This window comes from Heterodontus francisci, chromosome 9 (assembly GCF_036365525.1).
Source record: "Heterodontus francisci isolate sHetFra1 chromosome 9, sHetFra1.hap1, whole genome shotgun sequence".
In the NCBI taxonomy this organism is placed as follows: domain Eukaryota; kingdom Metazoa; phylum Chordata; class Chondrichthyes; order Heterodontiformes; family Heterodontidae; genus Heterodontus; species Heterodontus francisci.
The window spans coordinates 100,331,496-100,357,267 of NC_090379.1; the positions used below are offsets into that span (position 1 = coordinate 100,331,496).

Here is a 25,772-nt window from a genome sequence, read left to right on the forward strand (position 1 = left end):
CACTCATCTCAACTCCAGCGAATATAATCCTGACTGACTCAATCTATCCTCCATATGTCAGTCCTGCCATCCCAGGAATCGGTCTGGTAAACCTTAGCTGCACTCCCTCTATAGCAAGAACATCCTTCAGATCAGGAGACCAAAACTGCACACAATATTCCAGATGTGCCTCACCAAACTCCAAACACCAAATCCACTGGCTCCCCCTCATCAACTCTACTAGTTACATCCTCAAAGAGTTCTAGTAGATTTGTCGAGCATAATTTCCCTTTCGTAAATCCATGCTGACTCTGCCCGATTCTACCACTGTTCTCGATGTGCTCTGCTGTAAAACCTTTGATAATGGACTCTAGAATTTTCTCCACGACTGACATCAGGCTGACTGGTCTATAATTCCCTGCTTTCTCTCCCCCTCCTTTTTTAAATAGTGGGGTTACATTAGCTACCCTCCAATCTGTAGGAACTGTTCCAGAGTCTGTAGAATCTTGGAAGATGACCACCGATGCATCCACTATTTTTAGGGCCACTTCCTTAAGTACTCTGGGATGCATGCCATCAGGCCCTGGGGATTCATCGGCCTTCAATCGCTCTCTCCTTTTCTCTCTCTGCCCTGTGTTCCCCAACATTTCTAGTATGATATTTGTGTCCTCCTTTTGTGAAGACCACAGTATGCATTTAGTTGGTCAGCCATTTCATTGTTCCCCATAATAAATTCCCCTGTTTCTGACTGTAAGGGATCTACATTTGTCTTCACCAATCTTTTTCTCCTCGCATAACTATAGAAACTTTAACAGTCAGTTTTTATATTCCCCGCAAGCTTGTTCTCCCACTCTATTTTCCCCTTCTTAATCAATCCCTTGTTCCTCCTTTGCTGAATTCTAAACTGCTCCCAATCCTCAGGTCTGTTTATCCTGGCAAATTTATATGCCTCTTCGTTGGATCTAATGCTATCTCGAATTTCCCTTGTAAGCCATGGTTTGGCTACTTTTCCTGTTTATTTTTGTGCCAGACAGGGATAAACAATTGTTGCAGTTCATCCATGCGCTCTTTAAATGTTTGCCATTGCCTATCCACTGTCATCCCTTTAAGTAACGTTTCTTAATCCGTCATGGCCAACTCTTGCCTCATACCCTGGTAGTTTCCTTTGCAATTTTTCAGGACCCTAGTCTCAGAATCAACTAAGAATTCTCCATCAAGATGGAGAGTGCCAATCCTATTATGGTTGCTCATCCCCAAGGAGTCTCGCATCACTGGATTGTCAATTATTCCTCTCATTACACAATACCCAGTCTAGGATGGCCTGTTCTCTAGTTGGTTCCTCAACGTATTGGTCCAGAAAACCATCCCATATACACTCCAAAAATTACTCCTATGGTATTGTGACTAATTTGATTTGCCCAATCTATATGCAGATTAAAATCACCCATAATTACAGATGTTCCTTTATTGCATGCGTCTCTAATTTCCTGTTTAATGCCATTCCCAACATCACTACAGTTTGGTTGCCTATATAGAACCCCCACTAACATTTTTTTGCCCCTTAGTGTTTCTCAGCTCTACCGATACAGATTCCACATCAGAGCTAATATCTTTCCTCACTATTGCGTTAATTTCATCTTTAACCCACAATGCAACTCATACGCCTTTTGCTTTTTGTCTGTCCTTCCTAAATACTGAATCTCCCTGGATGTTCATTTCCCATCCCTAGTCACCTTGCAGCCATGCCTCCATAATCCCGACTATATCATACCCGTTTACATCTATTTGCGCGATTAATTTATCCACTTTATTGCGAATGCTCCACGCATTAAGGCACAAAGCCTTAAGGCTTGTCTTTTTAACATTACTTGTCCCTTTCCCACTATTTTTCACTGGCCCTGTTTGATTCTGGCCCTTGATTTCTCTGCCTATCACTTTTTTTATTCCCTTACTGTCTTTTGTTCTTGTCTTTGATTCCCCCCTCCTCTGACTCATTGCAAAGGTTCCCATCCCCCTGTCATTTGAGTGAAATATTGGCCAGACCACCTAGAAAACTCCCCTGCTCTTTTCAGAACGTGCCTTGGATCTTTTCCATTTACCCGAGCAGGCACCAGTGCCACATTTTAATATCTCATCCAAAAGATGACATCTCCTGACAAAATCAGCTTCTAGCCTTTCACAATTTAGAAAGTACTTTTTAATCTATCATTTTTAGGTTCAAAAACAGATGATCTCTCACACCTTGCCTATATTAAAAAATTCATTTGCCATGGTTTTATGTGTCCATTTAACTTTACCATGCCACCTATCTTTGTCATCAGCTCTGGTACTCTATATTCCATAATTTAAGGCATTAATATATGCAATGAATATTTGAGACCCTAACACATCCCTGTGGGGTACTGTTGCTCACATCCTGTAATTCCTGCACTTGACCATTATCCCTACTGTCTCCTTCCACTCAACCAATTTCCTAAATAAATATAATATAAAATAAAAACATGCTCAGCAGGTCTGACAGCATTTTTATAGCAAGAGAAACCGTTCAGGTCTGAGACCTTTCGTTAGAACTGGAAAAGTTAGAAATGTAATGGGTTTTGAGCAAGTGAAAGATGGGGAATGGTGAGAAGAACAAAAGGGAAGGTCTGTGATAGGGTAGAGGGTAGGAGATATGAAATGACAGGTTCCTAATTTCCTAACCAGGATAATTTGCCTTTTAGTTCCATGGGCCTCAACTTTAGCTAAACAGCCTCTTATGAGGGACTTTTACCAAATGTCTTCTGGTAAGTTTTATATAAATAAAATACATCGGCATTCCCCCTGTCCACTATGTTAGTCACCTTCAAAAAATATTCAACAGGGTTCATCAGGATTGAATACCCTTTACGAATCCATCCTGGCTGTCTCTGATCAACTGAATTTTCAGTCACCCTGTCCTTAATTATAGATCTTTGGAAACTAGTAGAGTTCTAACTGACAGCACTTGTTGGCCTAACAACTGCTCTATTATTCCTTGGTTTTCCCCTTCTCCTTTTTTAAATAGTGGAGTGACATTCAGTTTTCCAATCTAAAGGAAATGTTTCTGAACTGATCCCTTTGGAAGATCATAGGGCATCTGAAATATTCTCCCCTACTGGCTTTAGTATCCTGTGATGGAAACCATTTGGGTCTAGGGATTTATCACTGTCTTTTAGTGCTAATATGTTCTTCATTACTGTTAACTTGCCTACATTTAGTTTTGTTGAGTCCCTATCCCTGATTTAGTATTTTCTCGAAGTCTGGTATATGGTCCTCTTCCTTTTATTGCAAATATTGACCCAAAATAATTAACATGTCTGCCATTTCAATAGTTTCACTTATATCACTTATAAATTTAAGGGGCTCACATTATTCTTAACCACCCTCTTTCCTAATATAATTGTCATGTTTTAGACAAAACATGTAGAATTTACAGGAGGCCATTCAGCAATTCATTCTTGTGCCAGCCAAAGTTGTTCATATTTCTTTTTGTAGCTCTTGCTGTCTTTGCCATCCTTTTGCTGTTCTTTGTATCACTATTTATTCAACAGGATTTATTTGTTTTCAAATTTAGAATCTTGGCTTTTTCAGGTATCTCAACGCTGTTTAATAGCTCTCATATAATTACATTCAATAAATGTGCACACAGCGTTCGGCTTTTAACTAAATATGACTCATTACTAAATCTAATATGGCTTGCCCCCTTGTTGATTCTAGGACACATTGCAGCAAACTGTCTTGAACACACTAGAAATTCACTACCTTTCTGACGCAAGCCCATCTGTATCCCAATCTATATATGGAAGCCAAAATAAACAAATTGCAAGCTGACTTGTTTTCGCCAACTTAGTTATGGTACCTGTTGCAAAATCGCGCAATTGCAGTGAGGTTTTTTTTTTAATCCATTTATTCTCAATCTGGAATGTAGTAGCAGTGAGTTCACCCCTGTGTACTAGCCCATAGATTTGTAGTATTTTAATTTGACTTCTAAAGATTTACTAGCATATATGCTCTTCCAGTTGAGTTCAACATACATAGTGGAACGCAACTTGAACAATCTCTATTTTTCCCCTGTTGCTTCTAACTTGGAAGGGGTAAGAGGTCTAGGCCTTTTCCTTGGGTGGATTGCTCTGAGTATTCCAGTTGTACGCAACAGTTAATTGTTTCTACCACTCAGTCATTTCAGGAATAAGTAAAACTTTAATTTAAAAAAAAAAACCTACTTTTATTGAAAAGAAAGACTTGCATTTGTATAGTGCCTTTTGCAACCACCAGACATCCCAAAGTGTTTTACAGCCAATGAACTACATTTTGAAGTGTAGTCATTATTCTAATCTAGAAACAGGATGGGTGTTGGTTAGATGTCCATGGGCTCTGATTGCAACTATTTTTCCTTCATGGTTAGGAATTGCAAGGTTCACATGGAAGTAATGCTGCAACGGGAGTCTCTCTTAATCTGCTGTACTAGTGCAACAAATGCAAAACCTGTACTTGGAGCACGCTTCCAATTCAAAAAATGTTTCGAGGTGTATTTGCTTTGCTTCGCTTTGCAATGTGAAATTACAAGGTACCTGGTCTGCCCTATCAGGCTGCTACTTGGCTTAAAAAAATTCCTACTTTTCTATTGCAGATACCATAAACGGCATGTTTCATGCCCCAGTTACTTGCTCCCAAATGAGTGGTGAAAGTCCATTTGAACATCTGGGTGCCGCATCTAGTAATTGTGACAAGGAGGACTTGGACTTTGAAGCACAATTTATGAAATGTGGTAAGGGAGATGGTCTAGAGTTTAGCCAGTACAGTGCTGACTAGTGGTTCTTGACAGTAATTCATAAACTGTACTTAAGATGGCTCTCACTTCAGCTCCGAAGCTTTGATGGCTATCATGATTTTTATTTTTTTTGTAACGAAAACACTCCAGATCAATTGTGTCCATGCAAAAGCTTATAAAGTTCACCTGTTGGCCTTTCTTTGAGTCTGTCACCTGCTATAATTGGCTCCATGGTAAGGGCATATTCTGGTTTGGAAAGGAAAGATTACAATGCTTTGGGGATTCTCGACATCTGTTACACAAAACTAGGCATTTTTGCATTGCTGACTGGTATAGTTGAAAGTCTTGCTGTGAACCTGCTTGAAGAGCCTCTGGTGGCTTGGCCATTGGCTGTGGAACAGTATATAGATTTTTTTTTTCCAACAGTTGGCCTTTCACAGCCGAGAAAGACCTGAAGACAGCCATATGAAAATATCCCCAGAAATTATCTTTAGGAGGAAGGCAAAACTTGCATAACAAATGCATGGTAGTGAGATGTAATGAAATGCTATTTTTTTTTTTTTCTTTCTAGATGACAAAAGCCATCCAAATTCAGTCCCAGCCCTGGTAACTCCATTCATGGAGTTACCATCTGCACCAGTTCCTTTCAGCATTTTTGATGAGACTGCAGATATTGAAAATCGGGAGAATAGGTGAGTTTGACCAGATAATATCGTAAAATAGATAAAATCACTGTTTGCTATTACTGTCTCTCCTCTTCCAAAGTTTACGCAAATATCCATTGTTAGCTCCCCCTACAAGATAGTGCAAGAAGTTGATCGAGTACTTTTTAAATGTGCTCTCATTCCTCCATAAAGTAAATACTGTTTTCCCTATGTATCCCTTTTTAATGTTTTCAAATCCAAACTCATTGCAAATGCTCCTTATTTTAACTTAATCATTCTCAAAACCTTGTTTCACCCAGTCCAGCAAAGGCTCTTTATTTTAAATTTCCATCCTTGTTTTCAAATCTCCACCACTTCATCCCACCCTATCTCCTATAACCTCCCCCAGCTCTGCGATCTCTGCACTTTCAGTTCTAGCCTCCTGTGCATCCCTGATTTTTTTTTTTTTTCCATAGCCTCACCATTGGCAGCTGTGCCTTCAGCTGCCTAGGCTATAAGCTCTAGAATTCCATTCCCAAACCTCTTCACCTATATCTCCTTAAGATGCTCCTTTAAAACATACCTCTGACTAAACTTTTGATCACCTGCCCTAATATCTCATGTGGTGCAGTGTCAAACTTTGTTAACCCTCTAGTGAAGCACTGAGACATAATACTATGCTGAAGACACTAATAAAAGTTCCTGTTTTCATTAACTCCAATTTTCAATTTTTTAAAGGTCAGTGTAATCTAATTTTTTTTTACACTTTCAACCATGGTTGTGACTGAGCTTATTTACTGCTGACCCTATTGACTCAGCAACAGCTGTTGAAAGTGAGCTATTGTTTGAGGAATGCCATGTGTTGTGGGTGATTGAGTTTTCAGGCATTCCTAAATGTAATTTGTATCTTGATCAACTGCATATAATTCAGTCAAGATTTGGGAGAAGGAACGGTTATATATTCTTTACTCACTAGCATTACTTTTTGATGGACATTGGAATATTTTCTCTTTAGAAATTTTTTCCAAACATTTTTCAAAAGAAATTTGATGACTTGAATTCCCATCTGTTTGTGCTGTTATGGAGTAATTTTAGTATTTTTAAGTACACTAATGATCTGCATTTATCTTTGATTCTGTTGGTTACATTCTAAGAATAGGACTGAAAACTACCAAAAAGTAGCATTGCTAACATTTAACTTCATGTTGGCTCACCGTTCACATGCAGCTGCAGCAGTATTTTGAATTCCGACATGTTTGGGTGTAACCTCCAGAGGTGCACACCCTATTGTACTTGTATGAATTTTTCCACCTCTATAACCTCTCCCTCCCTACCAACTATGGTGTCCTATAGGATAATGAAAATGATAATTGGAAATATTTTATTTTATGTAAGTGTTAAAAATTTAGCTTGTACACGATGATGTAAGCAACTGAATTGCTTTAACTGCTTGAAATATGTATCTGCTCCCTGAATATAGTAATTAATCCTCCTAATTTTTCTCTTCCAAAGGTGGTATTACCTTTTTACACTGCCATTTAAAAGGCTTGGGAGTCTCCTATAACTTGCTGAGGTGGTCATAATTCACGTGTGAATGTTGATAGAGTGCAAACAGACTATTTGCCTATGACTCTCACTGGAGTTTTCAACCAGCAATTGGACATGAGTACAATAGCCATTTCCTTTCTCCATCCCTCCCTAACCCAAGGCATTAAATCTATTTTAGTGCTGCTACTTTTTATACTGGTTGAGACTAGCTGACTCAGCACAGACCAGGAATTTAACCTGGGCTTTGCTCCTCATCAGAAATTCAGCCATTGGGGAATTTCCTTCAGTATTTTGACTTTGTTTTGATTTCATTTCCTGGTTCCTTTTAGAGACTAGCAAATTATAGATTTGGAGACCCCTATATACAGACTTTCCCAATAGTTGAGATTTATTTTAGGGACAATTGGCCAGTTGATTATTACTTTTTGCTTTCAAAGGCCACCAGCAAATTATGTGAAGACCAGTACTCAATGGCAGCTGTCTGGAATCCTTGTACCATCGCAGCGTGTTCTGACTGAGAGGGCCTGTGCTGCTGAATGTGTAAGTGATGATACTTTACTACTGTTGAATAAGTGTTTAAGTTATCCCTAAATTTGGAATTCATTGAAGCAAAGTAAGAACTCTGAATTTGTCTACATACTACAAGAGGAATAAGGGGCTTGAGGTATTTGGGGTGAAGGTTATGGGAAATTTAATATACTTAAAATTATACGGCTTAGATGATTAAGGAGAAACTGTTTCCACTGGTGGGAGCATCAGTTACCAGAGGTCACCATTTAAGACAATTGGCAAAAGAACTAGAGGAGAGATTTTTTTTTTTTAAACAACGTTATGATCAGGAATGCGCTGTCCAAAAGGGTGGTGGAATCTGCTTCCATGTAACTTTCAAATGGAATTGGCTATATACTTAAAGGGCTATAGGGAAGGACAAAGGGTGTGAGACTAATGGGCGGCACAGTGGTGCAGTGATTAGCACCGCAGCCTCACAGCTCCAGTGACCTGGGTTTGATCCTGGATACTGCCTGTGCGGAGTTTGCAAGTTCTCCCTGTGACCGCGTGGGTTTTCGCCTGGTGCTCCGGTTTCCTCCCACAGCCAAAGACTTGCAGGTGATGGGTAAATTGGCTGTTGTACATTGCCCCTAGTATAGGTAGGTGGTAGGGAATATGGGATTACTGTAGGATTAGTATAAATGGGTGGTTGTTGGTCGGCGCAGACTTGGTGGGCTGAAGGGCCTGTTTCAATGCTGTATCTCCTAAATAAGTAATTGGCTAGCTCTTTCCAAGAGCTGGCATAGGCACAAATGGCCTCCTTCAGCGCTAAAAGATTTTACTGTCACTTTATAACCACACTCTCCTTTGCCAGTGGGATGGGGGAATTCATGTTCTTTCATCTTTCTACTGATCTGTTCTCCAAGATCAGGAGCTGCTGCAAGGGCAAGTGTTCCCTAATAATGCATTAGTGTAAGTGAGACTTGGGATCTTTGAACATTCCTTTTCAGGAACTCACTTTTTTTTTTTTTAAATCTGCTGAATTGAGAATTACATTTTTTTAATTGCACATGTCTAATTGAATTTGGGCTATTGGCCAATAGTGATGCACTATTACTTTTGCTTTTCCTTGAATAGTGATCTCTAGTGTCCTTTTGTGTCTTAAATGTGTTGTTGGGTTTTTTGTGAATGTCTGCAGCATATTTTTCCCCTGTTACGACTACAGCCATTGCTATACCTTGACCAGTTTCATATATTAGTTTAAAATTCCTCTGGTTCATTTTTGGAGTAGTTGTTAGCATTGTGCTTGAATGTGTATGTGGTTACATGGTAAATTGGGGTATATCCTATTTTAACTCTCTGTGTCTCTCTCTGTGTCTCTCTGTGTGTCTCTCTCTCTGTGTGTCTCTCTCTCTGTGTGTCTCTCTCTCTGTCTGTGTCTCTCTCTCTCTGTCTGTGTCTCTCTCTCTCTGTCTGTGTGTCTCTCTCTCTGTCTGTGTGTGTCTCTCTCTCTGTCTGTGTGTGTCTCTCTCTCTGTCTGTGTGTGTCTCTCTCTCTCTGTCTGTGTGTGTCTCTCTCTCTCTGTCTGTGTGTCTCTCTCTCTCTGTCTGTGTGTCTCTCTCTCTCTGTCTGTGTGTCTCTCTCTCTCTGTCTGTGTGTCTCTCTCTCTCTCTGTCTGTGTGTCTCTCTCTCTCTCTGTCTGTGTGTCTCTCTCTCTCTCTGTCTGTGTGTCTCTCTCTCTCTCTGTCTGTGTGTCTCTCTCTCTCTCTGTCTGTGTGTCTCTCTCTCTCTCTGTCTGTGTGTCTCTCTCTCTCTCTGTCTGTGTGTCTCTCTCTCTCTCTGTCTGTGTGTCTCTCTCTCTCTCTGTCTGTGTGTCTCTCTCTCTCTCTGTCTGTGTGTCTCTCTCTCTCTCTGTCTGTGTGTCTCTCTCTCTCTCTGTCTGTGTGTCTCTCTCTCTCTCTGTCTGTGTGTCTCTCTCTCTCTCTGTCTGTGTGTCTCTCTCTCTCTCTGTCTGTGTGTCTCTCTCTCTCTCTGTCTGTGTGTCTCTCTCTCTCTCTGTCTGTGTGTCTCTCTCTCTCTCTGTCTGTGTGTCTCTCTCTCTCTCTGTCTGTGTGTCTCTCTCTCTCTCTGTCTGTGTGTCTCTCTCTCTCTCTGTCTGTGTGTCTCTCTCTCTCTCTGTCTGTGTGTCTCTCTCTCTCTCTGTCTGTGTGTCTCTCTCTCTCTCTGTCTGTGTGTCTCTCTCTCTCTCTGTCTGTGTGTCTCTCTCTCTCTCTGTCTGTGTGTCTCTCTCTCTCTCTGTCTGTGTGTCTCTCTCTCTCTCTGTCTGTGTGTCTCTCTCTCTCTCTGTCTGTGTGTCTCTCTCTCTCTCTGTCTGTGTGTCTCTCTCTCTCTCTGTCTGTGTGTCTCTCTCTCTCTCTGTCTGTGTGTCTCTCTCTCTCTCTGTCTGTGTGTCTCTCTCTCTCTCTGTCTGTGTGTCTCTCTCTCTCTCTGTCTGTGTGTCTCTCTCTCTCTCTGTCTGTGTGTCTCTCTCTCTCTCTGTCTGTGTGTCTCTCTCTCTCTCTGTCTGTGTGTCTCTCTCTCTCTCTGTCTGTGTGTCTCTCTCTCTCTCTGTCTGTGTGTCTCTCTCTCTCTCTGTCTGTGTGTCTCTCTCTCTCTCTGTCTGTGTGTCTCTCTCTCTCTCTGTCTGTGTGTCTCTCTCTCTCTCTGTCTGTGTGTCTCTCTCTCTCTCTGTCTGTGTGTCTCTCTCTCTCTCTGTCTGTGTGTCTCTCTCTCTCTCTGTCTGTGTGTCTCTCTCTCTCTCTGTCTGTGTGTCTCTCTCTCTCTCTGTCTGTGTGTCTCTCTCTCTCTCTGTCTGTGTGTCTCTCTCTCTCTCTGTCTGTGTGTCTCTCTCTCTCTCTGTCTGTGTGTCTCTCTCTCTCTCTGTCTGTGTGTCTCTCTCTCTCTCTGTCTGTGTGTCTCTCTCTCTCTCTGTCTGTGTGTCTCTCTCTCTCTCTGTCTGTGTGTCTCTCTCTCTCTCTGTCTGTGTGTCTCTCTCTCTCTCTGTCTGTGTGTCTCTCTCTCTCTCTGTCTGTGTGTCTCTCTCTCTCTCTGTCTGTGTGTCTCTCTCTCTCTCTGTCTGTGTGTCTCTCTCTCTCTCTGTCTGTGTGTCTCTCTCTCTCTCTGTCTGTGTGTCTCTCTCTCTCTCTGTCTGTGTGTCTCTCTCTCTCTCTGTCTGTGTGTCTCTCTCTCTCTCTGTCTGTGTGTCTCTCTCTCTCTCTGTCTGTGTGTCTCTCTCTCTCTCTGTCTGTGTGTCTCTCTCTCTCTCTGTCTGTGTGTCTCTCTCTCTCTCTGTCTGTGTGTCTCTCTCTCTCTCTGTCTGTGTGTCTCTCTCTCTCTCTGTCTGTGTGTCTCTCTCTCTCTCTGTCTGTGTGTCTCTCTCTCTCTCTGTCTGTGTGTCTCTCTCTCTCTCTGTCTGTGTGTCTCTCTCTCTCTCTGTCTGTGTGTCTCTCTCTCTCTCTGTCTGTGTGTCTCTCTCTCTCTCTGTCTGTGTGTCTCTCTCTCTCTCTGTCTGTGTGTCTCTCTCTCTCTCTGTCTGTGTGTCTCTCTCTCTCTCTGTCTGTGTGTCTCTCTCTCTCTCTGTCTGTGTGTCTCTCTCTCTCTCTGTCTGTGTGTCTCTCTCTCTCTCTGTCTGTGTGTCTCTCTCTCTCTCTGTCTGTGTGTCTCTCTCTCTCTCTGTCTGTGTGTCTCTCTCTCTCTCTGTCTGTGTGTCTCTCTCTCTCTCTGTCTGTGTGTCTCTCTCTCTCTCTGTCTGTGTGTCTCTCTCTCTCTCTGTCTGTGTGTCTCTCTCTCTCTCTGTCTGTGTGTCTCTCTCTCTCTCTGTCTGTGTGTCTCTCTCTCTCTCTGTCTGTGTGTCTCTCTCTCTCTCTGTCTGTGTGTCTCTCTCTCTCTCTGTCTGTGTGTCTCTCTCTCTCTCTGTCTGTGTGTCTCTCTCTCTCTCTGTCTGTGTGTCTCTCTCTCTCTCTGTCTGTGTGTCTCTCTCTCTCTCTGTCTGTGTGTCTCTCTCTCTCTCTGTCTGTGTGTCTCTCTCTCTCTCTGTCTGTGTGTCTCTCTCTCTCTCTGTCTGTGTGTCTCTCTCTCTCTCTGTCTGTGTGTCTCTCTCTCTCTCTGTCTGTGTGTCTCTCTCTCTCTCTGTCTGTGTGTCTCTCTCTCTCTCTGTCTGTGTGTCTCTCTCTCTCTCTGTCTGTGTGTCTCTCTCTCTCTCTGTCTGTGTGTCTCTCTCTCTCTCTGTCTGTGTGTCTCTCTCTCTCTCTGTCTGTGTGTCTCTCTCTCTCTCTGTCTGTGTGTCTCTCTCTCTCTCTGTCTGTGTGTCTCTCTCTCTCTCTGTCTGTGTGTCTCTCTCTCTCTCTGTCTGTGTGTCTCTCTCTCTCTCTGTCTGTGTGTCTCTCTCTCTCTCTGTCTGTGTGTCTCTCTCTCTCTCTGTCTGTGTGTCTCTCTCTCTCTCTGTCTGTGTGTCTCTCTCTCTCTCTGTCTGTGTGTCTCTCTCTCTCTCTGTCTGTGTGTCTCTCTCTCTCTCTGTCTGTGTGTCTCTCTCTCTCTCTCTGTCTGTGTGTCTCTCTCTCTCTCTCTCTGTCTGTGTGTCTCTCTCTCTCTCTCTCTGTCTGTGTGTCTCTCTCTCTCTCTCTCTGTCTGTGTGTCTCTCTCTCTCTCTCTCTGTCTGTGTGTCTCTCTCTCTCTCTCTCTCTGTCTGTGTGTCTCTCTCTCTCTCTCTCTCTGTCTGTGTGTCTCTCTCTCTCTCTCTCTCTGTCTGTGTGTCTCTCTCTCTCTCTCTCTCTGTCTGTGTGTCTCTCTCTCTCTCTCTCTCTGTCTGTGTGTCTCTCTCTCTCTCTCTCTCTGTCTGTGTGTCTCTCTCTCTCTCTCTCTCTGTCTGTGTGTCTCTCTCTCTCTCTCTCTCTGTCTGTGTGTCTCTCTCTCTCTCTCTCTCTGTCTGTGTGTCTCTCTCTCTCTCTCTCTCTGTCTGTGTGTCTCTCTCTCTCTCTCTCTCTGTCTGTGTGTCTCTCTCTCTCTCTCTCTCTGTCTGTGTGTCTCTCTCTCTCTCTCTCTCTGTCTGTGTGTCTCTCTCTCTCTCTCTCTCTGTCTGTGTGTCTCTCTCTCTCTCTCTCTCTGTCTGTGTGTCTCTCTCTCTCTCTCTCTCTGTCTGTGTGTCTCTCTCTCTCTCTCTCTCTGTCTGTGTGTCTCTCTCTCTCTCTCTCTCTGTCTGTGTGTCTCTCTCTCTCTCTCTCTCTGTCTGTGTGTCTCTCTCTCTCTCTCTCTCTGTCTGTGTGTCTCTCTCTCTCTCTCTCTCTGTCTGTGTGTCTCTCTCTCTCTCTCTCTCTGTCTGTGTGTCTCTCTCTCTCTCTCTCTCTGTCTGTGTGTCTCTCTCTCTCTCTCTCTCTGTCTGTGTGTCTCTCTCTCTCTCTCTCTCTGTCTGTGTGTCTCTCTCTCTCTCTCTCTCTGTCTGTGTGTCTCTCTCTCTCTCTCTCTCTGTCTGTGTGTCTCTCTCTCTCTCTCTCTGTCTGTGTGTCTCTCTCTCTCTCTCTCTGTCTGTGTGTCTCTCTCTCTCTCTCTCTGTCTGTGTGTCTCTCTCTCTCTCTCTCTGTCTGTGTGTCTCTCTCTCTCTCTCTCTCTGTCTGTGTGTCTCTCTCTCTCTGTCTCTCTGTCTGTGTGTCTCTCTCTCTCTGTCTCTCTGTCTGTGTGTCTCTCTCTCTCTGTCTCTCTGTCTGTGTGTCTCTCTCTCTCTCTCTCTGTCTGTCTGTCTGTCTCTCTCTGTCTGTCTGTCTGTCTGTCTCTCTCTCTCTGTCTGTCTGTCTGTGTCTCTCTCTCTCTGTCTGTCTGTCTGTGTGTCTCTCTCTCTCTCTCTGTCTGTCTGTGTGTCTCTCTCTCTCTCTCTCTCTGTCTGTGTGTCTCTCTCTCTCTCTCTCTCTGTCTGTGTGTCTCTCTCTCTCTCTCTCTCTGTCTGTGTGTCTCTCTCTCTCTCTCTCTCTGTCTGTGTGTCTCTCTCTCTCTCTCTCTCTGTCTGTGTGTCTCTCTCTCTCTCTCTCTCTGTCTGTGTGTCTCTCTCTCTCTCTCTCTGTCTGTGTGTCTCTCTCTCTCTCTCTCTGTCTGTGTGTCTCTCTCTCTCTCTCTCTGTCTGTGTGTCTCTCTCTCTCTCTCTCTGTCTGTGTGTCTCTCTCTCTCTCTCTCTGTCTGTGTGTCTCTCTCTCTCTCTCTCTGTCTGTGTGTCTCTCTCTCTCTCTCTCTGTCTGTGTGTCTCTCTCTCTCTCTCTCTGTCTGTGTGTCTCTCTCTCTCTCTCTCTGTCTGTGTGTCTCTCTCTCTCTCTCTCTGTCTGTGTGTCTCTCTCTCTCTCTCTCTGTCTGTGTGTCTCTCTGTCTGTGTGTCTCTCTCTCTCTCTCTCTCTCTCTCTCTCTCTGTCTGTGTGTCTCTCTCTCTCTCTCTCTCTCTCTCTCTCTCTCTGTCTGTGTGTCTCTCTCTCTCTCTCTCTCTCTCTCTCTCTCTCTGTCTGTGTGTCTCTCTCTCTCTCTCTCTCTCTCTCTCTCTCTCTCTGTCTGTGTGTCTCTCTCTCTCTCTCTCTCTCTCTCTCTCTCTCTCTGTCTGTGTGTCTCTCTCTCTCTCTCTCTCTCTCTCTCTCTCTCTGTCTGTGTGTCTCTCTCTCTCTCTCTCTCTCTCTCTCTCTCTCTGTCTGTGTGTCTCTCTCTCTCTCTCTCTCTCTCTCTCTCTCTCTCTCTCTCTCTGTGTGTGTGTCTCCATTTTTAAGGATGACTTGGATGGGATTGAACCCCTGAACGAGGACCACTTTGTGAGCAGTAATTACCCGAACAAGACCCTTGGCCCTTATCCTGAAAACACATGTGACTTTAGCAGGGGGGCACACTTGGTCTCGACCCCTTTCCACCGCAATCCTCCAAACGATCAGGAGAGCTCCATCAAACAGAACTCTATAGGTGCTAGTAAAAATGCCCTGAGTTCTCCATCGCCCATTAAGGAGTCTTTGTTTGACCAACCACTACATATGAAGAAACTGAGGTAAGAAATTGCTTTGTGGTCATTGACTTTTATTGAACTAAACTGAAAATTATGTTCTGTGAAGTCATCAACTTTGTCATTCAAGTGTGGCTGAAGTCTAGGGTGGCGCAGTGGTTAGCATCGCAGCCTCACAGCTCCAGGGACCCGGGTTCAATTCTGGGTACTGCCTGTGCGGAGTTTGCAAGTTCTCCCTGTGACCACGTGGGTTCTCGCCGGGTACTCCGGTTTCCTCCCACCACCAAAAAGACTTGCGGGTTGATGGGGCAATTTATAATGGCCAATTTACCTTGGTATAGGTAGGTGGTAGGGGAATATAGGGACAGGTGGGGATGTGGTAGGAATATGGGATTAGTGTAAGATTAGTATAAATGGGTGGTTGATGGTCGGCAGAGTCGGTGGGCCGAAGGGCCTGTTTCAGTGCTGTATCTCTAAATAAAGTAAAATAAAAATGAAGTACTACTTCAATGTCCCTTATTTTATGTAGAGGAAGATTTATCTTTTAGCTTTTTTTCATGCAAACTATTTTTATTACCAGCATAGAATCCCTCTCCTTGACTCTTCAGCACTGCTTATTAACCAGGATTGTATCCAGTACAGTTCTTGGAAACATTGGGCTGTGATTGGAGCACCACGATGGAGCTAGTCAATTGGTGTGAACTAACATACATCTGGGGATGGTGGTTCTCTTTTTTTTTTTTTTTAACCCCCTTTTTACTGGATTTAACATCCCCTTTTAAGGTGCTATTATACAATTTATTTTATTTATTTGGAGATACAGCACTGAAACAGGCCCTTCGGCCCACCGAGTCTGTGCCGACCATCAACCACCCATTTATACTAATCCTACACTAATCCCATATTCCTACCACATCCCCACCTTCCCTCAATTCCCCTACCACCTACCTATACTAAGGGCAATTCATAGTGGCCAATTTACCTATCAACCTGCAAGTCTTTGGCTGTGGGAGGAAACCAGAGCACCCGGCGAAAACCCACGCGGTCACAGGGAGAAGTTGCAAACTCCGCACAGACAGTACCCAGAATTGAACCCAGGTCCCTGGAGCTGTGAGGCTGCGGTGCTAACCACTGCGCCACTGTACCGCCCACATTAGTAGTTGTATTAGTAGTTTTTCAATGTCTGACTTCATCCAGCAGGGGCCCTAAGTTAACTAACTTTCTAACCAACTTTGAACATTTTTGTTTGGCTGATGTTTCATAAGAAAATAGGTATTAAATATTGGATTAGCAAAAAGAACGGAAAATGTGTATGTTGTAAGGCTGTGGGATGGACAACCAGAGACCATGTCAACATTTAAGAATAGGTGATTTGAAGAAAAGTGGAATGAATGGATTAATGCAACAAGGCAGGCATATGAATTTTAGGGCTATTGCTCATGTGCAGGGTAAGCACTAGCGTGGACTTCTTGGGCCATTGGGCCTGTTTCTGTGTTCGTTGCACCCTTCCCTCATGGACAAATTGAGTGTCTGCTGGTCCCTTGCAACACTGTTAAATTGATGATCATGTGAAAGTTGTATGTCTCCTTTTGGAGGGAGAAGAGACACGAAGATTAAAAAAAAACAATAACTTGATTGGGGACGGAGAGCAAGAAAGGAATGAGAATGGTTAGTCATAAGTACTCCTAGTTATTGTTACAAGTGCCATGGTTATTCAGTTTCGCCAGGCTAGTTTGAATTCTTTTTGGCAGTAGGGAGCATTGCCAGATAATACTTTAAATAGTCAAGCCAGATCTGCTGGTGAATGGTTAAAGCAGTTCGCCACAGACATTCCTGTTTGCGGAAGGGTTGAAAACCAGAGGGCACCTATTTTCAAGTGGTTGACAGAAAAGCAACAGCAACAAGAGGAAGAACTTTTTTTTTTCAGTGAGTAGTTAGGATTTGGAATGCATTGCCCGAGTGTGGTGGAAGCAGATTCAATTGAGGCTTTCCATATAAAATACAGTAATTATTTGAAGAGAATTTTCAGGGTTGAGGATGAGGGGGACTAGGTGAGGTTGCCCTTGCAGGGAGTTGGCACTTCGTGCTGTAACCAATCCATGATTCTAAGTCTGTCCCTTGGACTTGAGAATGTGGAGATGAGGGGTATACAGGGGGAGCAATTAAGGTAAGAAAGAGAAATAGTTCCAGTGGGGGGGGAAGGGCAGCACAGTGGCGCAGTGGTTAGCATCGCAGCCTCACAGCTCCAGGGACCCGGGTTTGATTCTGGGTACTGCCTGTGTGGAGTTTGCAAGTTCTCCCTGTGTCTGCGTGGGTTTTCGCCGGGTGCTCCGGTTTCCTCCCACAGCCAAAGACTTGCAGGTGATGGGTAAATTGGCTGTTGTACATTGCCCCTAGTATAGGTAGGTGGTAGGGAATATGGGATTACTGTAGGATTAGTATAAATGGGTGGTTGTTGGTCGGCGCAGACTCGGTGGGCCGAAGGGTCTGTTTCAGTGCTGTATCTCTATTTTTTTTTTTAAAAAAAGTGAAAGTGATTTAGCAAATCAATAACTGCATCAAAGGTCAAAGATAAACATTTGGCAATTTAAGAATGACTTGGGAGAGATTTTGTTCCAGTTTGGACAACGAAGGAAGTGGGCTTGGAAAGGTGGGGAGGGGAATGTGGATACAGAATGATGCAAGGAAATGAGGCCATATGAGATGACTGGATCGAAGGGGGTGGCTGAATGTGGGGAGAAGAGTTTTTATGGAGGGAGAGATTTAGGGAGGAAAGGAAGAAAATAAACTCCGGACAGGATTTAAGATGGAGGTTAAAATCATAGATTGGACATTGTTTAGTGAGCAGGCAGGGGAAATAAAGCTGGGAGAAATTTGGAGTGATCTTTGGGTGGGTGGTATAGAACAAGGCCTTTAATTGAAGGGTGGAACTAGGTAAGGAGCTCTAAGGAGAAGTTGCCAGAGAAGTAGGGGAACTGACGAGGTGTGATTTGGAGTTGAGGGCTACATTACTGCCATGTCTGTTTGAGCCACATGTCTGCACCATCACTAAGACTGCCCATTTCACCTCAAATGTCATTTGCTGACATCCTTATCCATACTTTTTGTTACCTCCTAGATTTGATTATTCCAACACTCTCAGCTCCCATGTTCTACCCTCCCCAAACTTGAGGTCATTGACAACTCTGCTGCCTATGTCATAACTCTCACCAGGTTCCACTGACTCATCTCCCCTGTGCTCCATGATCTGCATTAGTTCCAGGACAAGCAACACCTCGTGTTTTAAAAATTCTCATCCTTGTTTTCAAATCCCTTTTTTTAATCGCTCCACTATTGGTAGCTGTGCCTTCAGCTCCCTTGACCAGAAGTTCAGAATTCTCTCCCTATATCTCTCTCTGCCTTTTTCCTGTTATTTCTTAAATCCTACCTCTTTAAACAAGCTTTTGATTATCTGCCCTATTATCTCCTTATGTGGCTTGGTGTCAAATTTTGTTCCATAATACTCCTGTAAAGTGCCTTGGGATGTTTTATTCCATTAGAGCCACTGCATAAATGCAAGTTGTTTTAACCAGGGCTGTTTCAGTACTATGACTAGGCTGGAATTGTGGGAAAGATGGGAACGGATTTATGAAGTGATAGCACATTCAAGGGCTTTGGAGAGGAAAGGGTGGTTGGAAATAGGGTAGTAGTTTGCTGGTATGGAAAGGCCAAGAGTAGGTGAGGGCTAATAGCAAATTTGTAGGTAGGGGGACCAGTACAAGAAGAAAGGCAGCTGTTAACTATCAGTAAGGAAAGTTGAGTGATCAACAATTTGAAAGTTTTAAACCATTTTAAAAGATTTAATGTTGATCTCCATTGAAGGGGAGTTCAGAACAAGAGGGCATAACCTCCAACTGAGCTAGGCTGTTCAGGGATGGCATCAGGAAGCACTTCATCACACAAAAGGTAGTGAAAATATCCCAAAAAGCTGAGGCTAGGTCATTTGAAAATTGCAAAACTGGGATTGCTAGACTCTTCTTTGATAATGGTATGGGGGGGGTGGGAAGGTGGTGAGGTTAGATAGGGAATCAAGGCAGTTGATCTGGCTTACTCCTGCTCCCATGACTATTCTGCAACTGACCATTCAAATACAGTAATGGTTCTTCCCATGTCCATGGATATAATTCTCATTGCAAGTTTCCATTCTAATTCAGTGTGCTACAGTGACTTAGTCTACAACGTTGTAAATGATTGGGCAATATTTTAATTTTTGTTTGTGCCACAGTCCAATTCAGGAAGCAAATGAAGATGGTCTGTCCTCTGCTGCAACTACCTCTTCTTCTGCGGCCTCCTCTTCAGTGGGAGCACTTTGCACTATGAGTGACTTGAATGTCTTTGAGAAACTGGAGCTGGGCCAATTGAACTCTTGTGAAGCCAACAATGTGAATTCCACCTCTGGTATGGACCTGCTGTCTGTGTTTCGTCTTTAGGACCTATTTAGGTTAACCAAGTTAGCAAGCCAACTGTTTAGTTACTATGCTTGACAAGTGTGACTCAGCTGGATTAACATCATGATGTAGCAGTTAACAATACATTCTGACTGGGTGGATAGCTGGTGGTGATTTAATACAAAGTACTGAGAACTCAAGCAGGAACTGCATCAACATCAGGTCTTCTTATTTAAAGAAGGATAGTACAAAAATTAACTGCACTGAATATGTTTTCAAATCTTCCAACTATCAATGTAATCACATTGGATATTGAGTGCTGCTATATTTTAAGATTTCCAAATGTTTGTATGCAAATATGGGATAATGTGATATAATGCATGTTACTCAGTGGTGGATTGTTTATTGGATTCTTTCTTGCTGTCACAGCACAGAGGTTAAAATTAATTATTCCTAGCTCTGTTCAGTAGAGAATATGCCTCAGACTGCTAGGTATGGATATTCTCTGAGCAGGGCCTTAAATATTTAAGGTGATTGTTACCATTATGCTTTGAGAATCTGTCAGTGATTTGGAACAGATTTCAGCCAAATCATTCAATTTTAACATGATCATGAGTTTGATTGGCAGCTATTAGTGTATTGACAGCACCAGTCTGGTTTTCCAGGACATGGTTCCTTGGAAACCTCTTTCAGCTTATACTGCTTCTCAAAGTACATTGTTATACATAAGTGTATATTCACATCTATTGTACAAAGCCATTAGAGTTATGGGTGGGGAGGAGCCCAGTATTTGATCGGTTTAATTGGAGGTCAGTGCTGTACAGAGTGGGTTTCGAAGCACTGGCCCTAGCGTGTCTGATATTTCCCTAGTTCCAGGTGGAGGCCAGCCATAACATTGTGATTGTGTTTCAGTCACTTCTGTTTTTGTTACAAAAGCAAAATACTGCAGATGCTGGAAATCTGAAATACAAAAGCAAAATGCTAGAAATAATCAGCAGATCAGGTGATATCTGTGGAGAGAGAAACTGAGTTAATGTTTCAGTTCAATGACCAATTCTGATGACTGGCTCCTTTCTCAACAATAGCAGGTGCTGTAAGCATTGAGCAGATTTTGGCAGATGGTTCTGTAGCTGGGCCCTGTGAACAGTAGGTTTATTCAGCTGCCAGTCTAGGGTTTTTTGTTTCATGGGATGTGGGCATTGCTGACAAGGCCAGCAATTGTAGCTTATGTCTAATTGCCCTTAAGGTTGTGGTGAGCTGACTACTTGAACTGCTGCAATCCATCTTCTGCAAGTACACACAGTACTGTTGGGGAGGAAGCTCCAGAATTTTGATCCAGCGACAGTGAAGGAAACATCAGCATTCCAAGTCAGGATAGTGTATGACTTGCATGGGACAACCATCTGCAAGCTCCCCTCCATCTGTTGCCCTTGTCCTTCTAAGCGGAAGAGATCAGGGATTTGGAAGGTGCTGTCAAAGGAGGTTTCAGTTGTTGCAGTGCTTCATATATATGGTATACGCTGCTACCGCTGCTTCGGTGGCGGAGGGAGTGAATGTTGAAGGTGATGGATGGGTTGCCGATCAAGTGGGCTGCTTTGTCCTGGATGGTGTTGAGCTTCTTGAGTGGTGTTGGGAGCTGCACTCATCCAGGCAAGTGGAGAGTATTCCTTTGTAGATGGTGGACAAGCTGTGAGGAGTCAGGACATGTTCCCTGCCATAGAATTCCCAGCCTCTGACCTGCTCTTGTAGCCACAGTGCTTGTATGACTGCTCTAGTTCAGTTTCTGGTCAATGGTAGCACCCTTCCACCCACCCCTCCAGGATGTTGATAGCGGGGGATTCAACAATGGTAATGCCTTTGAATGAATGTCATGAGATGGTTAGATTCTCTCTTGTTGGAGACGGTTATTACCTGGCACTTGTGTGGCATAAATGTTACTTGCTACTTTCAGTCCAGATCTTGCATGCAGACATGGACTTCAGTATCTGAGGACTATCATCAGCGAACATCCCCACTTCTGGCCTTATGGAGGGAATGTCATGATGAAGCAGCTGCAGATGGTTGGGTTTAGGACACTGGCCTGAGGAACTCCAGCAATGTCCAGGGGCTGAGATAATTGGCCTCCAACAACCATCTTCCTTTTGTGCTAGGTATGACTCCAACCAGTGGAGAGTTTTTCCCCCTGATTCCCATTGACTTCAGTTTAGTCAGGGCTCCTTGATGCTGCACTCTGTCAAATGGTACCTTGATACTGAGGATAATCACTCTCTCTCCTTGCCTCCTGGAGTTCAGCTCTTTTGTTCATATTTGGACCAAAGCTGTGATGAGGTCAAGAGCTGAGTAGCCCTGGCAGAACCCAAGCTGTGCATTGGTGAGCAGTTTGTATAAGTGGTGCTTGATAGCACTGTTGATGACACCTTCCATTACTTTGCTGATGATCAGGAGTAGACTGGGGTGGTAATTGACTGGATTGGATTTGTCTTGCTTTTGTGGACAAGACATGCCTGGGTAATTTTCCACATTGCCGGGTAGATGCCAGTATTGTAGATATACTGGAATGGCTTGGCTAGGGACAAGTCTTCAGTACTACTGCTGGGATGTTGTCAGAGCACATACTCTTTGCAGTATCCAGTGCCTTTAGCTGTTACTTGATATCTGGAGTGAATCTAATTGGCTGGTGATTGGATGCAGGGGACCTCATGAGGCTGAGATGGATCATCCACTCGGCACTTTTGGCTGAAGATAGTTGCGAATGCTTCAGTCTTTTCTTGTACTAATGTGCTGGGCTCCTCGGTCATTGAGGATGGGGATATTTGTGGAGCTGCCGCCTCTGTCTGCTGACTGGATGTGCAGGACTGCAGAGCTTAGATCTGATCATTTTGGTGTGGGATTGCTTAGCCTTGTCTATTGCATGCTCCTTCCCCTGTTTGGCATGCAAGTAGTCCTGTATTGTAGCTTCACCAGGTTGACGACACATTTTTTAGTATGCCTGGTGCTGTTCCTGGCATGATCTCCTACACTCTTTTTTTTTTTTATTGAACCAGGGTTGATACCTTGGCTTGATGGTTATGGTAGAGTGAGGGATGTGCTGGGTCATTAGGTTACAGATTGTGGTTGAATATAATTCTCCTGCTGCTGATGGTCCACAGTTACTCATGAATGCCCAGTTTTTTGAGCTGCCAGATCTGTTCTGAATCTATCCCATTTAGCACAGTGTTAGTGTCACATAACACAATGGAGGTTATCCTCCGTGCGAAGACGGGATTTCGTTTTCACAAGGAGTGCGTGGTGGTCACTGCTACCAATGCTGTCATGGACAGATGCATCTGCAACAAGTGGATTGGTGAGGATGAGGTCAAGTAGATGTTTTTTCCCCCCCCCCCCCCCCCTTGGTTCTCTCACCACCTGCTGCGGGTCTAGTCTGGCAGATATATCCTTCAGGACTCTGCCAGTTCGGTCAGTAGTGGTGCTACCAAGCCATTCTTGGTGGTGGACGTTGAAGTCCCCCACCCAGAGTACATTCTGTGCCCTTGCCACCCTCAGTACTTCTTCCAAGTGATATTCAACATGAAGTACTGATTAATCAGCTGAAGAAGGGCAGTAGGTGATAATTGGGAGATTACCTTGCCCCTGTTTAACCTAATGCCATGAGACTTCATGGGGTCTGGAGTCGATGTTGAGGACTCCCAGGGCAACTCCCTCCCAACTATATACCACTGTGCTGCAGAGGACTCTCAAAGATGCAATTGGTGTTTTGTTAGGCAAGTACAGGAGATGTGATGGTTGACATGTTGACTGTTTGTTTCTAATTGCTGTAAATTTCAGAACTGTTCATTTTGCTTGTTTAATACTCAAATTTGTCTAAGTCGGGTTGGAAGCTTGAGCCAAGGTCTGGAATGGTGTTATTCTTTCCAATGATGTCAAGGAGATCATTTGATGGCACATAATTGAGTTTCCTCTGTTTGATTACACTTGACTAAACATTGGGCAGGTGAAGCACAATCTGCCTCATCTGGTTGTGTAGCAGCTAATGCTGCCAGGCTCAGGAATATATCTGATGCAAATATTCTATGGATGTGTTAAATGCTCATCTAATATTGCCAGCAGTAATTTTTGTCTTGGTTTTGAACTCGAGTTATAACAGTACGAATAGTTTTTCATTACAGTGACTGCTCTGGAGCCTTCCAGTTCCCACCACAACACTGCTGCCTGTATTGTCTCGACGGTGCAATTTATCTGTTTTTTGGAGACACAAACTTTAGCCTCCAAGTTGGTGTATATTTTGTCTACTCTGGATTACATGCTGCCAAAAATTGTGCACACTCTTGCCTCCAAAACATAATAGTGGACATATCCTGTGTGCACCACACCACACCCTTGGCTATGAATTGTTAGTGTACGGAACCAAATGTGCTTTGTTTCTCTTGTTTCTGAAATGCCCACTGTCTGATTAAATTCCAGAGAACCCGTGGGATGTAGAAGTGCAGAATCAATTGCTGTTGTCCCTTCCAGTGCCGTTGAGCTCGCTCCCAGAGTTCCACATTCAGAACTGTCCAATACCTACATTTGAAGATGGACTTGAGCTGAATCTGGGTAAGAGACAGAGTTCTGTTCACATCACCTAGCAGTGTTTTGGTAAAAGTGGGTTGGGGGAAGGAAGGATATAAATTATGGAGTGCAAGATCATAATGGACTGATCTGAGCTAAAGTGGTTTAACTGTTAATGTTGGGCGAGTGTTTGGCTTTGGCCAAAAAAATTTAGATTGGATTTCTGTCGGACAGATTGGAAATTCCTTGCCCCAAGTGTTCAATGTTGCATTCACATTAAAAGGTTACAGCTATGTTTATAACTTTGTCCGTTTTGATTCTGGGCTTAGTCCTATAGATTAAAAATGGCTAGCCATTTAATCTAAAGAGAAGAGGCCCTCTTTGTGTATTAAAGGAATTTTTTTTAAAACTGTTCACTTAAGGATGACCATGAGCTGAGTTTTGCCAGATACCCTTCCAGAAACTCTGTTAACTGATGCAGCTTTGGACTAAGCTCCTAGCTTTACGCTCCTGAAAGGTTTCTTCCACCAGTGAAGGTTTCTCTACTCTTTGCAGCACAACCTTTTTTAGATAGGTGACACTTTTGGCTTTGGAGTCCATGGTGGCATGGAATTGGAAATTGAAGTAAATTAGATTAACTTAATTTCCAAATTGTAACATTCTCCAAATACCAAAGTTGCCATTAGGCTATTCAGGAGTTTTTGCTTACTATACATCGAAAGAACTTGCATGTTTTGGAGTGCATTGAACACCTAAAATGGGCTCCCTGCAATTGAAAATATTGCAAGATATGAATTGCCTTCTTGACGGGATGATTTAGGTTTGCCTGCGTCTTGTACAGTGCTGGAAACTATCTGGTCCTCAAACTTAACATGATGGCAATATTTGGGTCCAGCAAGAGTAACTTGCACAGTTTTGTTTATTGAAATGTGGGCAAGGATTTCAATTGGAATCAATAGTAGCTTGCCTTTTATAAAACCTTTTTTTTTTTAACTGTAGTAAAACATCCCAAGGCACTTCATACGAGCATAATCAGACAAAATCTGACTAACCAAAGGAGATATTAGGATGGGTAACTAAAAGCTTGCTAAGAGGCAGATTTTAATCAGTGTCCTAATGGAGGGGGTGGGGGAATGGAGAGAGGCAGAGCGGTTTAGGTAGGGAATTCTAGGATTTGGAGCTAGACAATGTAACTCTCATCTGCTAATGGTGGGACAAAGGAAGTAGAAGATGCACAAGAGACCAGAATTGGAATGCTGAGTTCTTGGAGGGTTATAGGGATGTGGGGTGAAGTCATGAAGAAATTTGAACACTAGGATGAAAATTGAAACCAAGGGGATGGACCAAGAGCTAATGTAGGTTGGCGACTGTAAGCATGATCAGAATTTGATGTGGTTACAGGCAGAGTTTTAGGTGAGTAAGTTTTTGGAGTCTGGAAGATGGGAGGCTGGACAAGAGAGCATTGGAATCATAGTCTGGAGGTAAGCAAAAGCATGGATGAGGTTTTCAGCACCAGAGTAATTTCCAATACCAGTCCAGGTGTATGTCCAGTTTCAGCATTTGCAAAGTGTAGATCTAGACTTCTACATACACTCAAAAATCTACTTTTAAGTAGTTGTACTGGACCAGCTCAATGTTTGTGAACTGCACAGCAATCACATCATTCCCTTGTGAACATGAAGGATTTGGCAGTATCCTTTTGGATCATCTTCAGGAGTTTGAATTGGAAATAGAGATGTGCTTGGTCTACATTTTCCAGTCCTATTGCTTGCAGGAACTGGGAGACAACCAGTTGCATCTAAATGCAGGAGAGCAACACCATACCAGTTTGGTATCATTATTCTAAAACTTGGCAAATGTCTGTAGACAGCCATCAAGCTTGTGTACCTCTGGTTCAAGTGGTGTGGCCTGACCTGACCTACCTGAGATCAGCACTGGAAGTTAACAAAGAATGTGTTTCGATATGATTAAATCCTTATCCAACTCTTAGGCAAAAGAAAAACTATAGGGACAATTCCTGGATCCAAAAGTCATAGAATCATGCAGTGCAGGAAGCAGCCATTCAGTCCATTGTTTATGTACTAGTTCTTTGAGCGTGCTATCCAATTAGTTTCATTTGATCTCTTTCCCTATATAGTCCTATATCTTTTTTTTTCTCAAGTATGTATTCAATTCTCTATTGAATCTGCGTCTGCCACCCTTTTTTTCAGGCAGTCCACTTTAACTTAAGTCCTTCATGTTGAAGCTAGTTCTATTTGTCATTACCTTTTTTAATCTGTCTTCTGGTTACAACCCCTTCTGCCACTGGAAACAGTTTATTTACTCTTATCAAAACCCTTCATGAATTAGAACTC

The 25,772-nt window shown here is 43.3% G+C and overlaps 1 protein-coding gene across 6 annotated transcripts in view; it reads left to right on the forward strand.

The window, feature by feature from the left end:
* Nucleotides 1-25,772, forward strand: part of bub1bb (BUB1 mitotic checkpoint serine/threonine kinase Bb) — an 89,457-nt gene that overhangs the window by 45,083 nt on the left and 18,602 nt on the right. For all 6 annotated transcript variants that reach the window (XM_068039590.1, XM_068039588.1, XM_068039593.1 and 3 more), the window contains 6 exons: nucleotides 4,628-4,765; nucleotides 5,340-5,460; nucleotides 7,398-7,500; nucleotides 14,220-14,488; nucleotides 18,708-18,880; nucleotides 23,332-23,463. In XM_068039590.1, the coding sequence (XP_067895691.1) occupies nucleotides 4,628-4,765; nucleotides 5,340-5,460; nucleotides 7,398-7,500; nucleotides 14,220-14,488; nucleotides 18,708-18,880; nucleotides 23,332-23,463 (936 nt within the window). The remainder of the gene's footprint in view (nucleotides 1-4,627; nucleotides 4,766-5,339; nucleotides 5,461-7,397; nucleotides 7,501-14,219; nucleotides 14,489-18,707; nucleotides 18,881-23,331; nucleotides 23,464-25,772) is intronic.